Source organism: Pipistrellus hanaki (assembly GCF_964339955.1).
Source record: "Pipistrellus hanaki genome assembly, chromosome: 16".
Classification (NCBI taxonomy): domain Eukaryota; kingdom Metazoa; phylum Chordata; class Mammalia; order Chiroptera; family Vespertilionidae; genus Pipistrellus; species Pipistrellus hanaki.
In genome coordinates, this window is record NC_140518.1 from 8,391,236 (window position 1) to 8,405,050 (window position 13,815).

General features: G+C 62.8%; 1 protein-coding gene and 1 long non-coding RNA gene across 8 annotated transcripts in view; one reads left to right on the plus strand and one right to left on the minus strand.

Annotated features, from left to right (window-relative positions):
* Nucleotides 1–734: 734 nt before the first annotated feature.
* SRCIN1 (SRC kinase signaling inhibitor 1) overlaps nt 735–13,815 on the plus strand; it is a 65,999-nt gene continuing 52,918 nt past the window's right edge. The window contains exons 1-2 of one of the 6 annotated variants that reach the window (XM_084862388.1): nt 737–995; nt 10,207–10,269. In XM_084862388.1, coding sequence (XP_084718514.1) covers nt 872–995; nt 10,207–10,269 — 187 coding nt within the window. In that variant the 5' untranslated portion in view covers nt 737–871. Of the gene's footprint in view, nt 996–10,206; nt 10,270–13,815 lie in introns of all 6 variants that reach the window. The other 5 variants (XM_084862389.1, XM_084862391.1, XM_084862384.1 and 2 more) reach the window with 5 other exon arrangements.
* LOC311610885 lies at nt 9,140–13,279 on the minus strand. Of its 2 annotated transcripts, none has more exons than XR_014793031.1 (4): nt 12,950–13,279; nt 12,625–12,682; nt 11,888–12,292; nt 9,140–11,345 (listed from the first exon to the last, which is right to left on the minus strand). It is a non-coding gene; the product is annotated as an uncharacterized lncRNA (long non-coding RNA). The 2 variants fall into 2 exon arrangements; XR_014793032.1 differs by having other exon boundaries at nt 11,874–12,292.

Genomic DNA, 13,815 nt, shown 5'->3' on the forward strand with positions numbered 1-13,815 from the left:
CGCCCGGCTTGGGGAAAGGACCCGGGGAGCGGAGTGCCGGGACCAGAGAGGGGTTCGGGGATGGGGAGGCTGGAGGCCGGGTGGGGAGGGTCCCGCGAGGCCGGGGGAGGGGCCGGGGGGGTAGAATTTGGAGGGGTACGGGCGGAGGGGCAGGGGAGGGGAGAGAGCAGGAGGGAGGGATGCTGAGGACAGTGGGGGAGGGGAGGGACCATCCCGGCGGGAGGAAGAGGAGGTGAAAGGAGGCGGAGGCGCTGGCGAAGTGGGGGAGCATCCGAGGCCTCTTCCTCGGGTCCCAGGATGGGGGGTGCACTGGGGGGCGGTGGCGCTGTGAGCCGGCCCCCCAGGGAAGGAAGCGGACGGGTGCATTCTGGTGTTGGCTGCGTTGCCAGGATACAAGCCTGTACTCCCCGCCCCCCTCCCCCCTCCCCTCGAGGCCCCGGCCCGGGAGACCTCGGAGCCCAGGCGGCAGTGGCAGAAACTGGGGACCGGCTCCCGGCTCAGCGGGCCGGCAGGGAGGGGCCCTGGGAGGGAGGGGTCGGGGAGGGGCTGTTGGATCCGAAGCCCTTCCCCTGGAGAGGGCAGGAGGGCGCCCCCAGCTGGGCAGAGCGGCCAGGGTTAGTGCGGCGTTAGGGGCCGCCGGAGGCTGAGGGGCAGAGGCGGGGCTGGGGAGGGGACGGGCCAGGCTCCCCCCCCCTCCCACGCACCCCCTGCTACGTCAGAGGCTCCCGGCCCGGCTCCCAGTCCCGTCGGTGGGGGGCAGCAGGATGCTGGTGGCAGCCGAGGGGGCCGGCCGGGAGCCTCCGCAGCTCGGCTGGCAGGGCCCGCGCGGTGTGAGCGGCTGCTGGTGCGAGCACCCCGCCCCGGCCTCCCCATGCAGCCCTGGCAGTGCCTGCGGCGCTTCGCCCTGGCCTGGTGGGAGAGGACCGCCGAGGGCAGCGCCCGGCCTCCCCGGGAGGAGGCCGGACCCAAGGACCCCGGGGGCCGGAGGGAGCCAGGTGAGCAGGCGCGGGGACTGTGCCAGGAGGGGGCCCCGGCCTGCCTGCCCCTCTCCCCGGAGGCTGGGAGCCCAGACAGTCTTGCAGCCCCCAACTTGAAGGGAAGGAAGTGGGTCCCCCGGGCTGAGGGCTCCTGGCTGCAGCCTTCCAGGAGATGCTGGAGCGACTGTTTGTTTGCGAAGCCGGTGCGGGCTGTGAGTGGGGAGGAGCGGGTCTGACTGTTTGGGCTTGGGGGTGGGAGCACTTGGGACCGTGTGTGCAGCTGTGGGCATCTTGGTCTGGGTGACCTTGAGCCAACCGCCTTGCTGTCTGACCCCGTGCCTCAGTTTCCCTCATTCCCTTCCGTATCTCTGTTGGTGATCTTGAAGAATAGGTGATGCGTTCGAAGGAGACGGTCACTGTGAAAGCATAAGGCGCTGTCATGATTGGTGGCGGCGGTGACGGTGGTGGTTTCTGTGCGTGTGGAGGTCCGCCGAGGGCAGTTATGGCTGGTGGGGGAGCGTTTCTGCTGCTGGCCGGTCGGTGTCGGGGCTCCTGTGGGCCAGTGTCTGGGCTGGCATTCACCTGGGGAGGAGGGCTCCAGGCAAGCGAAGAGCCGTTGGGGCAGAAACTTAGCGGATGGCCGGGTGTACAGGCAAGGGATGGGGGTGAGGGCTATGGCCTCAGGGGAGGGGCTTCCAAGAATAAGATCCCCCCCCACACACACACACCCCAGACTGCCTGGCACCCAGGCCCTGCTGGCAGCGTGTGCAAAGGCTTTGCCCTGGCTCCCTGCCACCCCTCCTTGGGGACAAGAGGGTCTTTGTCCAGTGCCCCTCCTGCCCCGCTTCTTCTGCCCTTGCCATGATGCTCCGTTATCACCAGGACGACCCTTGGGGCTGGGATGGAGACTCGGGTCCCGTGCGCTCTGGGGATCCGGAAGAAGCCGCTGTGGTCCTCGGGCAGTGCTGAGCGTGGAGGGGGAGGGGTCCCTGGGCGTGAGGTGCCCCCACTCCAGGCTGGCTGCTTGCCTCATTGCCGAATGTGGGGTTCCGGGGTCTTGAAGACTGGACTCGGGTTTCTTAAAGATTCCCTGGAAGCAGGGCTGGGTGCTGGGAGGCAGAGCTCAGATGCTCATTCTCTCTCTCTCTCTCTGGCCAGGGACCTGGAAAAAGGGTTTCATTAGAACCATTGGTTCCTTCTTTGGCTTCGGGCATTGATCGCAATGGTGTGGTCAGAGCCGGGGTGGGGTGGGGTGGGGTGGGGGCGGGGATTGGGGTGCTGGTGGCCATCTGCCCAATGCCAGCCTTGGCTGTCTCTGGCAAATCCGAGCTTAGGAGGGAGAGGGTTTTCTGAAGGACCAGGTTTATTGTGGCCCCACCCCCACCCCAGGTTCGGTCTTGGGGAGAGAAGGCAGGTGGAGTGGAGGGTTTGGACGGGGCTCCAGGATCGTCCTGAGCAGTGGGCCCGGGGCTCACGGTTCGAGGGGCAGCTGTGGTTGGGAGGGCTCCTGGGAGGGGGCGCCAGGAGGCCACGGCGGGGTCTGTGGGTGTGGGGCAGGCAGACGGTTCAGGGGGAGGATGAAGGGGAGGAATCTAGGCTTGCCACAAAAGCTTCTCTTTCTAGGAATCCCAAGCACTTATCTCCTCCGAGCCTGGCAAGCAGATCTGATTTCTTCCTCCGCTGGTGCCCTCGCGGTCCGGAGGGGGGCAGAGACTGGCCCTGCAGCCCGGCGGCCCCGGGTCTGGCCGTGGAGCCCGGCTGCCTAGGCACGGAGGCTGGGGGTGAGGCTCCTGGCAGCCTCGGATCTGGTCGCTGGGCTGGGTGGGAGCTGGGGGACAGATTGTGCCCCCCGAGCTCTGCCTGCCTGCCTGCCTGCCTGCCTGCCTGCCGTGAGGGGGCCAGGGCAGGTGCAGGCTCCACGGAGCCGCTGAGATGCTCTTTGAAGATTCCCTTGTTGACGTCCTAGGGCCTATTGGAGCAGAGATAATAAAAATCTGGCCGTCAGCGGGTTTGAGGGCCGCGCTCGCCTCCCCCTCTTTCATTCCCGGCTCTGAAAAGCAGAGATGAAGGCTTTGGATTTGGCGAGGAAGCAGGCTGGTCTGCCCCCCTCTCCTACCCCAGGAAGGGAGAGGGAGGGAGGAGAAAGAAAGGGATGGAAAGAGGGAGGGGAGAAGGCAGAGGAGGGAGCACTGATTTCCTGGCAGCCTGGAGAGTTGCTGGGGAGGTGGGCAGAGGGGCAGGGGCACGGTCCCCAACTCCTGCCAGGAAGCCTCAGGCCTCCACGGGGTTCCTGCGCCCCAGAGCCAGGCTCCAGCTCTGCCCTCCCCTCTCTGCTCCGCTGCTCCCACAGTCCCCGCCATGCCCTCAGTCTCCCCGACTTCCTTCCTCCCCTCCCTCTGCCGCTTCTCCTGCTCTGCCCTTCATGCTGTCTCCCCCTCTGCTCCTCAGTCTCCCCCTTTTCCTGCAGCCTGGCTCCTCTCCTCTGTCTGCCTTCCTTTCCCCAGCCTGGGTCCTGCTTTCGAGGACCGTCTGGAAGCGGAGAGGCCAAGCTGGGGGGTGGGAAGGCAGCCGCCGCCAGGAAGGGCCTGGGTTTATTACGGCCGGTCAGGTGCATAGTCCTCGGAGGCCGGCAGAGGGGCCTGCTGGGCGCTGGGGGAATGTGTGTCGGACGGGCCTCATCCCCTCCCCGCACCACAGCAGGCACCTTGCCCTGACATTGGGCTTCAGACACTCCGGGTCGGCTGCCTGCTGCTGCGCGGCTGCAGGAAAGCAATGCCTCCGGCTTCTGGCCCCTCTGCCCGTCTGGTCACCCACTCTCCCGGGCATCTCTGCCTTCCGTCCCCCTCACACCCTCTACGCCATCTCCAGGCTCAGAGGCAGGAAGGTGGGGTTTTCATAGGCCTCCCGGAAGCCCCATCGAGACCCAGAGCTCCCTTTGCCCTCCCCCACCCCCCCAGGAAAGATAAGACGGCCAAGGAAAGATCACTGGACCGATTCAAGACCTCCTAGGCTCCTCCCTCGTTACCCGAGTGTCTGGATGACCTTGAGCAAGTCCCTTCCCGGTGGGGCCTCCGTGCCTCACCTGGGAAAGGAGGAGGTACGGGCTGGATCATCTTCAAGGTCTCCTCTGACATTCCACCAGAGTCGTGTCTCTCCTCTGGGTGATTTGCATATGCTTTGCATATCTTAATGATGCCTGCTGGAAGGGAGAGGGTGCCACCCACCGGGACCAGAGTCCCACCCACCACTCCCTGTCCCCTTGCCCATTGGCTCATGCTTTCCCTGCCAGAGTCTCCCAATGGGTGGAAGCCGAGGCCTGAGCAGTCTCTGGGGAGGTGGGTCTGGCCCCTGTGTTCCCGCCTACTGGAGGCTGGAGCGGGGAAGACCCTAGTGGAGGGGATCCCTGCCCTCATCCTTTTTTGCCCTAAAAGGTCCAAACAGGAAAGCCACGTGGTGTGGACACTCCCTCACGTTGCCCATGGCTACCACAGGGTGTGTGGAAGCCCAGGAGGCCGGCAGAAGGCCTTGGGCGTCTCCCTTCTGTACCAGGAGGCCTGAGTTCCCTCTGGATGGCGGGAGCTGAGCGAGGGGGGTAAGAGTTCCTCAGGCTTCAGCTCCCACCCACAGCCCAGGGCAAGTCCTGCGGCCTCGCACCCCTGCCCACTTCTGCTCTGGGTGTGTGGGTTGGAGCCTGGACCTAAGAGATGGTCACCGGGAGAGAACTGGATCTGTGCATCCCTGGTCCTGCCTAGTTACCACACGGCAGAGGTCACAGATGTCACCAGGGAAGGAGGGAGGGAGAGCCTACTGCTCTCAGTTCTTCCCCCGATCTCCTGGGGCCTGTCCTCAGGGCCTCCTCCCAGCTCCCTGGCACATGCTCCATCGATGTCTGGCATAGGCCAGTACCCGGTCCCAGCCCCTCGTCCTGCCTCCGTGCCCTTCGCCCTTGTATTGCCCATCGCAGGGGGGAAACGCTGGGGGAAAGGCTGGTGCCTGGAGAAGGTGATGTGGGGCCACTGAGTAGCGGGCGGGTGTGGGGGGGGATTTCTGAAGACAGGAGCGAAAATGCCCGTCACCGCCTCGGAGAACTGGGCCCGAGGAGGTGCGGCCGGAGGGACCAGGCTAGAGTTAGTCTCAGGGAGGGACTGTCCCGGGGAAGATTAGTCTCAGGCCCTGGCGTTGTTGTGAAAATGAAATGAAATAATAGGTAAGAATGTCCAGCACCGTGCCTGGCACATAATAAACACGCAGAAATCGGTGCAGGTGTGGGAACTGCTGCCTCTGAACCCTGAGAAGACCCTCCCCTGAGCCTGAGCGTTAGGATTTCACAGCGGACGAGGCGTTGGCGGGACCATGCCCGGAAGAGCGGTTTCTCCCGCACTCAGTCTTCAGCTCCTCCTTGCACCCCTCGCGCCCCACGCACGCACGGGCTCAGGGCCCAGCCACCCGGGGACACCCTGCCCTCGTTCTCCCTGCTGCTGCAGGGCAGACAGAAGGGCCTGGAGGCTGGGGAAGCCTGTTCTCCTCTGTTCTCCTCCCCGCCCCCTCTCTCTGCGCAGGCCAGCTGGAGAGGAGGCAGGCCCACGCTGCCGGGGAGGGACGGAGGTTAGGCCGGGAGGAGAGCAGTGGCGGTGGTGTGTGCAGGGTGGCCGCTCCGGCGTGGGGAGCTCTGGTGGTATTTCTGCATCTTCTTCCTCAGTGTTGGGTGTGTATGAGCGTAGTAGGCTAGGGGCAGGTGGTTGGTTGGCGTGACCTTTGACCTGAGCAGGCTAGGGACAGGGGATGGGTTGGGCATGACCTTTGAGGTGACCTGAGGCGCTCGGTTGAACCTCTATGGCTGTGGCTATGGGCGGAGCACAAGGGGCCATGATGGAGAGGGGTTTGAGGAAAAGAAGGGGGCAGGGAAGCCACCCTTGGATCCCCAAGGTTAGCGAGGTGAAGGGCGTGCAGAGAGAGAGCACTGGACGGGGTCAGCGTGTCCCGGCCCCTCCCGCTGTCACACGGGGGAAGTGAGGTGGCCCCGTCCTCCGTGTCCTTGTGTGAGAAGAGAAGGTGGAACTGGGGAATCTCCAGAGCCCCTTCCAGCTGTCACAGGTTATCCGCACCTCCTCTCCCCTGAGATAATACAAGCCTGTCCGCACGGAGGGTGGGAACAATGCTTCCCAGCTCCGGCTGAAGCAGGAAAATGGAGATTTGGCCCAAGAGAATATTGATGCACATGCGGGTATGCACTCATGCGCACACACACACACACACACACACACGCACGCACACACGCTCACACACACACAGGTGGTCACACACACACACACACACACACCCTTACAGACAGCCCCTCCTGCTCCGAAGGCACACCTTGCCTAAATCCGTCCTCTCAGCCTGGAGGACAGATAAGGGAGTGGCTCTAGGATTCAGCTACCATCTGAACATAAGCTAGCTGTTTTCCTCCCGCCCCTGCAGAACTACCTTGGCACACTCCATTCCAGCCAGCAACTATGATCCAGTCCGCATTTTATCCCACTGAGGCACCTCCGGCTCCCTGGTTCCCGGTAGCCTCAGCCACCTGGCCCGGTTGCCTGCACGTCCTGGTGTGGAGTCATGTAAGATTGGAAAGGAGTTGGGTTTTCGTACGCCTGCCTTCTTCACCTCCACAAACATCCCCGTGACTGGACACTAGCTTCTTTTTCACCCCGGCCACAGAGCACGCCAGAGGCCCAGACCCAGGGGCCCACGGAGAGGCCCTAGCTAAAGAGGTTTGTGCAGAGCTTAGGAGATGGAGGGGGTTCCGCCACCCAGGGTGCAGGGTAATTGCAGACACATGGGGCCTCTGCAGCATCACCCCAGGCACGCATCTGCCTCTTTGGGGAAGAATTAAGGATCCCTGCTCACGGGGCAGGCGTTCCGAGGCCCTTGCAGACACGCCCAGCCTCTCCGCCTACGGTCCTGGCTGTCTCCCGCCTACTCTGTCCCCGCCCAGGGGCAGGCTGGCTTGATGAATCCCCATTCTTGTCATAGCCTCTTAAATTGAAAGGTAGGGCTCTGAGGAAAAGTGAGGGATCTTAGGACTTGCCAGCCCCTGACTTTTTAATTTTTATTATTTTTAAAAATATATTTTATTGATTTTGTACAGAGAGGAAGAGAGAGGGATAGAGAGTTAGAAACATCGATGGGAGAGAATCATCGATCAGCTGCCTCTTGCACACCCCCCCACCGGGGATGTGCCCGCAAGTAAGGTACATGCCTTTGACCAGAATCGAATCCAGGACCTTTCAGTCCGCAGGCAGATGCTCTACCACTGAGACAAACTGGTTTCGGCCCGGTTTTGGCACTTTTTTATTTTTTAATATATTTTTATTGACTTTCCACAGAGAGGAAGGGAGAGGAATAGAGAGCCAGAAACATCGATGAGAGAGAAACATAGATCAGCTGCCTCTTGCACCCCTCCCACTGAGGATGTGCCCGCAATCAAGGTACATGCCCTTGACCAGAATCCAACCTGGGACCCTTCAGTCCGCAGGCCGACGCTCTATCCACTGAGCCAAACCAGCCAGGGAGGAGCTCGGTTGTGACTGTTATGTTTAACATCCAGAACCCCACCTCCTCAGGGTGCTCAGGGGGTTCTGGATGTTAAAACAAGAAGGCCTGGAGGGGCTTCCTGAGCCTCTATGATGGAGGTGGGGAGCAAGAGAGGCGCCTGGAGAGCCAGGAGTCACTGAACGATGAAGCTCAGGACCCACTTCTTCTGAACCTGGCAGCTCGCCTCCTTCCCCTGGTCTCTGGCCCACCAGCAGCTCAGGGTTTGAATCCTCTGCCTCCCACCCGTACGATAAAGCAGAAAGAGACGGAAGCAAAGCCTTCGCTTCCACTATTTCCTTAAGAAATAGTTTATCCAGCTGAAACCGGTGTGGCTCAGTGGATAGAGCGTCAGCCTGCGGACTGAAGGGTACCAGGTTTGATTCCGGTCAAGGGCATGTACCTTGGTGGCAGGCACATCCCCAGAAGGGGGTGTGGAAGAGGCAGCTGATCGATGTTTCTCTCTCGTCAATGTTTCTAACTCTCTACCCCTCTTCCTTCCTCTCTGTAAAAAATCAATAAAAAGTATATATATATATTTTAAAAAAGAAATAGTTTATCCTAAAGCATGGGGTGGAAAGAAGTCAGACTTTAAGCAGAACTTCCCAGAGGGCACTGCGTGGGAGATAGCCAGGCCTGGGGAGAATGGACGGGAGGCGATTTAGCTCGGTGGTCACGAGCTCAGGCCGTGGAGCCAGACAGATCCGGGCTGGCATCCCAGCCCTGACCCCCTCCACCCCCGGAAGCTCAGGGCCCTCCTCTGTACATCGGCACCAATCATGGCGGTTTCCTCCCTGCATGGGAGACAGGATTAAACGCGGTGCCACAGGCCCAGGTCCCGGCACCCGGTAAACCTTCAGTAAGTACTAATTTCTCTGTCTTCCTCTTCCTCCTCTCTGTCCGATCGAATGATTGAACCGGAGACCATGCTCCCTGGAGCAATGGGCTTATTGAGGAAACCAGATTCGGGGTTTAGATCTCAGCCTGTCCGGGGCCAGGCCCCCGGAGCCGCCACTTACTGCTGGAGGTGAGAAGGAAGCCAGCCCCCCTGAGTCTCCACTCCCCCCCGCCCAGCGGCCCTCCGCCCACGCCCCACGCGCAGCCCCGCTGCCTCACCCACGAGGCCCCTGGGGCCAGGCGTGTGAGTGAGCATCCCTGATTTCTCCCCCTCGTCCCTGTCTCAGCATCTGGATGCGACAGTTGTTTCTCCCCGGGACGCCTGCGTCTCGGCTAATCGGTGGGGAAATTGGAACCGTGAGATTGGCAGGAGGCTCTGCAAGTGCTTAGCACCAGACGTGATGTGGGTACGGATGGGCCTGGGCCGGCCAAGTGCGGGCTGTGCCCAAGGGGGTGCCCGGGCGACAGGGTCTCTCGGTAGGATTGGTCTTAATGCTTCGTGCTCCCGGATCAGAGGCGATAGACAGACACAGCCATCCTCCCAGCGGGTGCCTGAGCCTGCGGAGAGTACCAAACCCTGGATGTATGACCTTTTCCCCCTTCTTACCCACACCTATGATAAAGTTCAATTTATAAATTGGGCACAGTAAGAAATTAACCATCACCACTAATAATAAAACATAACGACTCACTGTAAAAGAATGACTTTGGGGCCTTCATTGAGTAAAATAAGGGTTACGTGCGCGCCAGCTCTGCGATACGGGGGCCGTGGACCCGATAACGGGACTGGCGGGGAGCACCCACGGCGGGAACCCCGGACAAAGGGCCGAGTCACGTCTCAGGCGGGACAGACGGAGGGTTCGAGACTTCGTCCTGCTGCTCAGGGAGGCGCACGGTGGAAAACGCATGCGTCGTTTGTTTCTGGAATTTTCCAGGGAATATTTTCAGGCTACAGGTGACCACCGGTGACTGAATCGGCAGAGAGTGGAACCGTGGAATCGGGGGTGACGCTGGCAGCATGAGGGAGGCAGAGGACAGAGAGGAGGCCTGCCCTGGGGGGTGAGAAGAGGCAGTTGGAGGGTCAGGCGCTCCGGGAGGCTGGGGCCGGGGTGCCATTTCCCTGCACAGCCCCCCTCCCAGTGTGTGACTGCTTGCTGGTGTGAAATAAATGCCTGTGTCCCGGGTTTCAGTCGGGGGGGGACCTTCCTCAGGGCGAGGGGCTGAGTGGGGCAGACGGGGGTCCTGGGCTGGGAGAGGGCTGTCAGCAGAGTAAGGACAGCAGGCCTCTCTGACTCGGACCCCACCCACCTTCCAGATCAGGGTGACTTTGGTTGGGGAGGCAGAGGAGCCCTCATGTAGGGTCCGGTGTGGGCATCCCAGGAGAGAGTCTGCCCCTCTCTGGGAGGAGGACCAGCTTGTAGGCTGTCTGTCCTGGCGACCTCATTCTGGAGGCCCCGTGTTTCCCGTGTCGTCCAGCTGTCTGTCCTGCTGTCTGTCTCTCGCCTGTCTGCTCCCTCAGCCCCTGTGCTTCCTCCAACACCCGAATTTTAGCCTGCCTTCCCCCTCAACCCCCAGGGACCTCCGGAGAGACAGCCCCGAAGGCTCTGCCTGGCTGTCCCGGCCCCCGGGTCTCCCATGGCCCATGGCCCCTGCCCAGCCCACTTTGGGAGCCCTGCCCCTGCCCCTTCCTCTCTCCAGCTCCTCTCCCCAGCGCTGGGCATTCATTCACGACTTTCCTCCTTTCCTGTCCCTCACCCAGGGCTCCAGCGTGCAGCGGGAGGGAAGTCTCCAGGACTCTGCTCCCTCTGCTTAAAGTCTCCAGGTGGGTAAGCCCGGAGGGAGGGAGGCTCCCGCCCTCCCCCTCCCACTGCTCCTCAGCCAGGGCCCCTCCCCCGCCTAGGGGGCCAGGAACGGGGGAGGGGGCCGTCCCTGGTGGGCCCAGGCCTTTGCCAGGGGAGGGGACAGCAGAGACCTGACCCTGGGGAGGGCACCTTGCCTGGTAGAGGACGTGTCCATGTGCATGCGTGTGCCTGTGAGTTAGCGTGTGTGGCAGAGCTTCCATGTAATGGGGGAGGGCAGAGGAGACAGGAACCCTCTGCCGAGGGGACTGGTGGTCGGGGGGTGGGGGGGAGAGGAGGGCGTCAGGAACAAGGGGCCCTTCTCCTGGGGGAAGGAAGCCCGTGATCCGGCCACGGCTAGAAGGCAGGGGGCGGGAGAAGATGGGACCTCGTCTGACCTCTCTACGACTTTGTTCGGTGTATAGACACTTGAGAACCTGAGATCTCATTTCATTTCTTCAGTCCTTTGTTCATTCCTCCACTCATTTGTTCAAAAAGAGTCACTGAGTGCCTTCTCTGCGCCAGGCTCCGGGCTGGGCTCGGAGCCTAACAGTGGCCGGGACAGGAGAGCCGATAGCGTTGAAGGGGTTGTCTGAGTCACCAGCTGTGGGGCCCGGGCCTGGGCCTGGCCAGCCGACTGTAGAGTGCCCGCCCCATCCCAGGGCCATGGCTCCACGTCCACTGATGCCCCTCCCGCCCCTGCTCCCTCTGCTGGCAGATGCTCCGTCCATTGTGTCCTCGTAGAGTGTCCGTGACCCGGTGACACGCCCCACCAAGCAAGCTGGGACCAAGTCCCCTCACGTCCTTGGTAGCCAGGACGGAGGCCACCTCAGAGGGCCTCTGAGAGCCCAGGCTGGGGGAGCGAGAACGGGCAGGGAGCCCGCACCCCACTCTGTGCCAGGACCAGCAGCCCGCAGTCCTGCACGTGGGAGTCAGCCTGGCCCGGGCTGCAGACCGCAGTGACGCCCTTTCCTCGCTGTGTGGCCGGGGATGGACCGCTGTCCTTCCTCGCCTCCATGTTCTCGTGTCAATGGTGCAAGAACCCCTCCCGGGCTCACCGCTGAGAGGAAAGGAAAAGCAGGGGCTGCCCAATGGCTGGTTCCCTTTCCGTCCCTCCCCCCTGGCCCTGCCCTGCCCCGGGGCCCGGCAGGCCATGCCCTGCGCACCGTATGGGTGCTGCCCGGCCCCCACTTTGGGGAAGGGGCTGCAGAATCCCCATCTTGGCTGCCTGTGCCTCCCTGTCCTCCAGATCTTGCCAGCTCCCTGCAGGACGCTCTGGCCCCAAGCGGGGCAGGCAGCCTGGGGAGGCAGCCCTCCTTGCCACCAGGGCTGCCTCCGCCGCCGCCGTGATGGCTTTTTAATAACTTCGCTCGGAGACAGAATGCAGAGCGCTCGTTTGTCTGCCTCTTAATTAAAGTTGCTGTTTTCCTGCAAGAGCACCAGCGTGCTCCCCCCTCCCCCGTCCCGGGCTGTTGCCAGAAGAAGGCCGGAGTGACCGGAGACCTCGGCCGGCCCGTAGGCCTGAATGCTCCCCTCCTGCACCCCCCCCCCCTTTCTGGAATATTCCCACAGGCAGGGGGCTCCATACCTCTCAAGACTTACTTCCTGCGTCTGTAAAGAGGGGTGGCAACAGGTCCTCTCTTCCACCCGGGGGAGGGGACGTGGGTGGGGGTTGGACAGGGCTGTGGAGGATGGTTAGGACGAGGCCTGGGGTGGGGGCGGGGAGGCGTCCGAGGAGGCGGACACAGTGGGGTCGGCCCCTCAGTGCTGACGCTGGTTTCGGCTATAAGAGACCGCTCCCTCCGTGGGCTCTGAGAGAGAAGGGGGTGGAGGGTGGAGGGTGGCAAGGGGTGGGGCTCATGCAGTTGTTGCTGAGTCTGGGGGGAAAGTCTCCCTGGTGATAATGCAGATTCTAAGGACCCATAGCGTGTGAGCCGCAGACGCCACACGAAGCTCTGTCCGCGCGTCGGCTCATTACACCCTCGGCCATCCTGGGAGCGCCGAGCTCTGGTCGCGTGGACAGGGGAGGGGGCGGACCAGAGGGCTCAGTACCGTGCCCAAGGTCACACAGATAAGCCCTCCCTGCAGCCTCAGCCCTCCTCTGCCTCCTCCTCCCACCGTTCTCCGATCTGGCCTCAGTCCCTCTCGCTGCCGCCGAAGGCAGAGCGGGGCGCCTCCCTCACGTCTGCGCTCCCACCGCAGGGTCCGTGCCCTGAAGATTAACACTGAGATTCACCTCCTCCTCCTCCCCCAGTCCCATTCCTGGCTGTCCCTGGGGAGACTCCGGGGGCGGCGGGGGGTGGGGGGGACTGGACATCAGAGAGTTCCCATAGGCAGACCTGCTTTTGGCTCCGGCAGAGTTCCGTTCTGCCAGGGGGGCCGGGAGTGACTCAGCGGCTGGGCGGGGAGACAGGGGGGGTGGTCTCACAGCATCGCTCCACCAGCAAGGCCGCCCAGGAGAGCATTCTGGGGGCTCTGGAGAAGTGGGAGGTGCCCACGCCAGGGGCCTGGGGACCTCACCACAGGAGAGACCTCCCGGGACAGCTTTGTCTCCAGGAGCCTTTGCTACTGTCACTCCTCTTCCCGGAGCCCCCTCCCATCGCCCCCTCCCACCCCTGCTCCTCCCTCAGCCAGCACCTCCCTGCAGGGCCCCTCCCGGACCACCTCGGCCGGGGCCCCCTGCGCTCCTCCAGCTCCTGCCAGGTCTCCCGTGCGTGGCCGTTGGTTCTGGAGACAGGAGGCTGCTAGACCAGGCTCAGTCTGGGGGCGAGACGCGGTGAAGCAGTGGGCGAGGACGGCAGGGAGTGGGGGTGGGGGGGGGCTGTGGTGAGGACGAGACCACGTGTGCCCCTTCACCGCATTCAAACCCAAAGAAAACCAAACCAAACACCACCCGCCAAACAAAGTGCCCGCGTCTCCGTGCGGCCCGCGGGTGCTCCTTGCTGACCTGTGGTTGATCTGTCCTCACCCACGGCCCAGCACGTAGTGGACGTGTAACTCACCGTTTGCCGAGTGACTACGTGACCGTACATGTGCCAGGCACTGCGCTGGAGACCGTACATTCTTATTTCCCCCATCTTCCCGAGGCAGACACCGCGCCCCCCGAGCTGCTGCTGAGGAAACGGACAGCCGGAAGTACAATGACTTGTGCAGGGCCATGGGCTTGGAAACCGGCCGAGGCAAGATTTGATCCTCGGCTTGCTGTGTCCTTCCCACTTTGTTGGGTCATGGATGCGTGTGTGTGTATGTGTGTGTGTGTGTACATGGGACACATGACACATGCATTCGGTGCCCGCCCTGGGTGACAGAGAGGCTAGTAGCCCGCTGGTTGGCATGCATTGCGTGCCTATGGGTAGGGAGGGTGGAAGGAGGTGGGGGCTGCAGAGGCCAGGAGGGGGTAGGTGCCCCTCACCCCAGTGCACCCCTCCTCCCTCCGCTTCCGGTCTCATCCCAGCCGCCCGGGGATGGCGGCGTGGTGACAGGTGCCGAGCGGCAGCGATGACAGCACTGCTGATTCCCCCGTAATTACT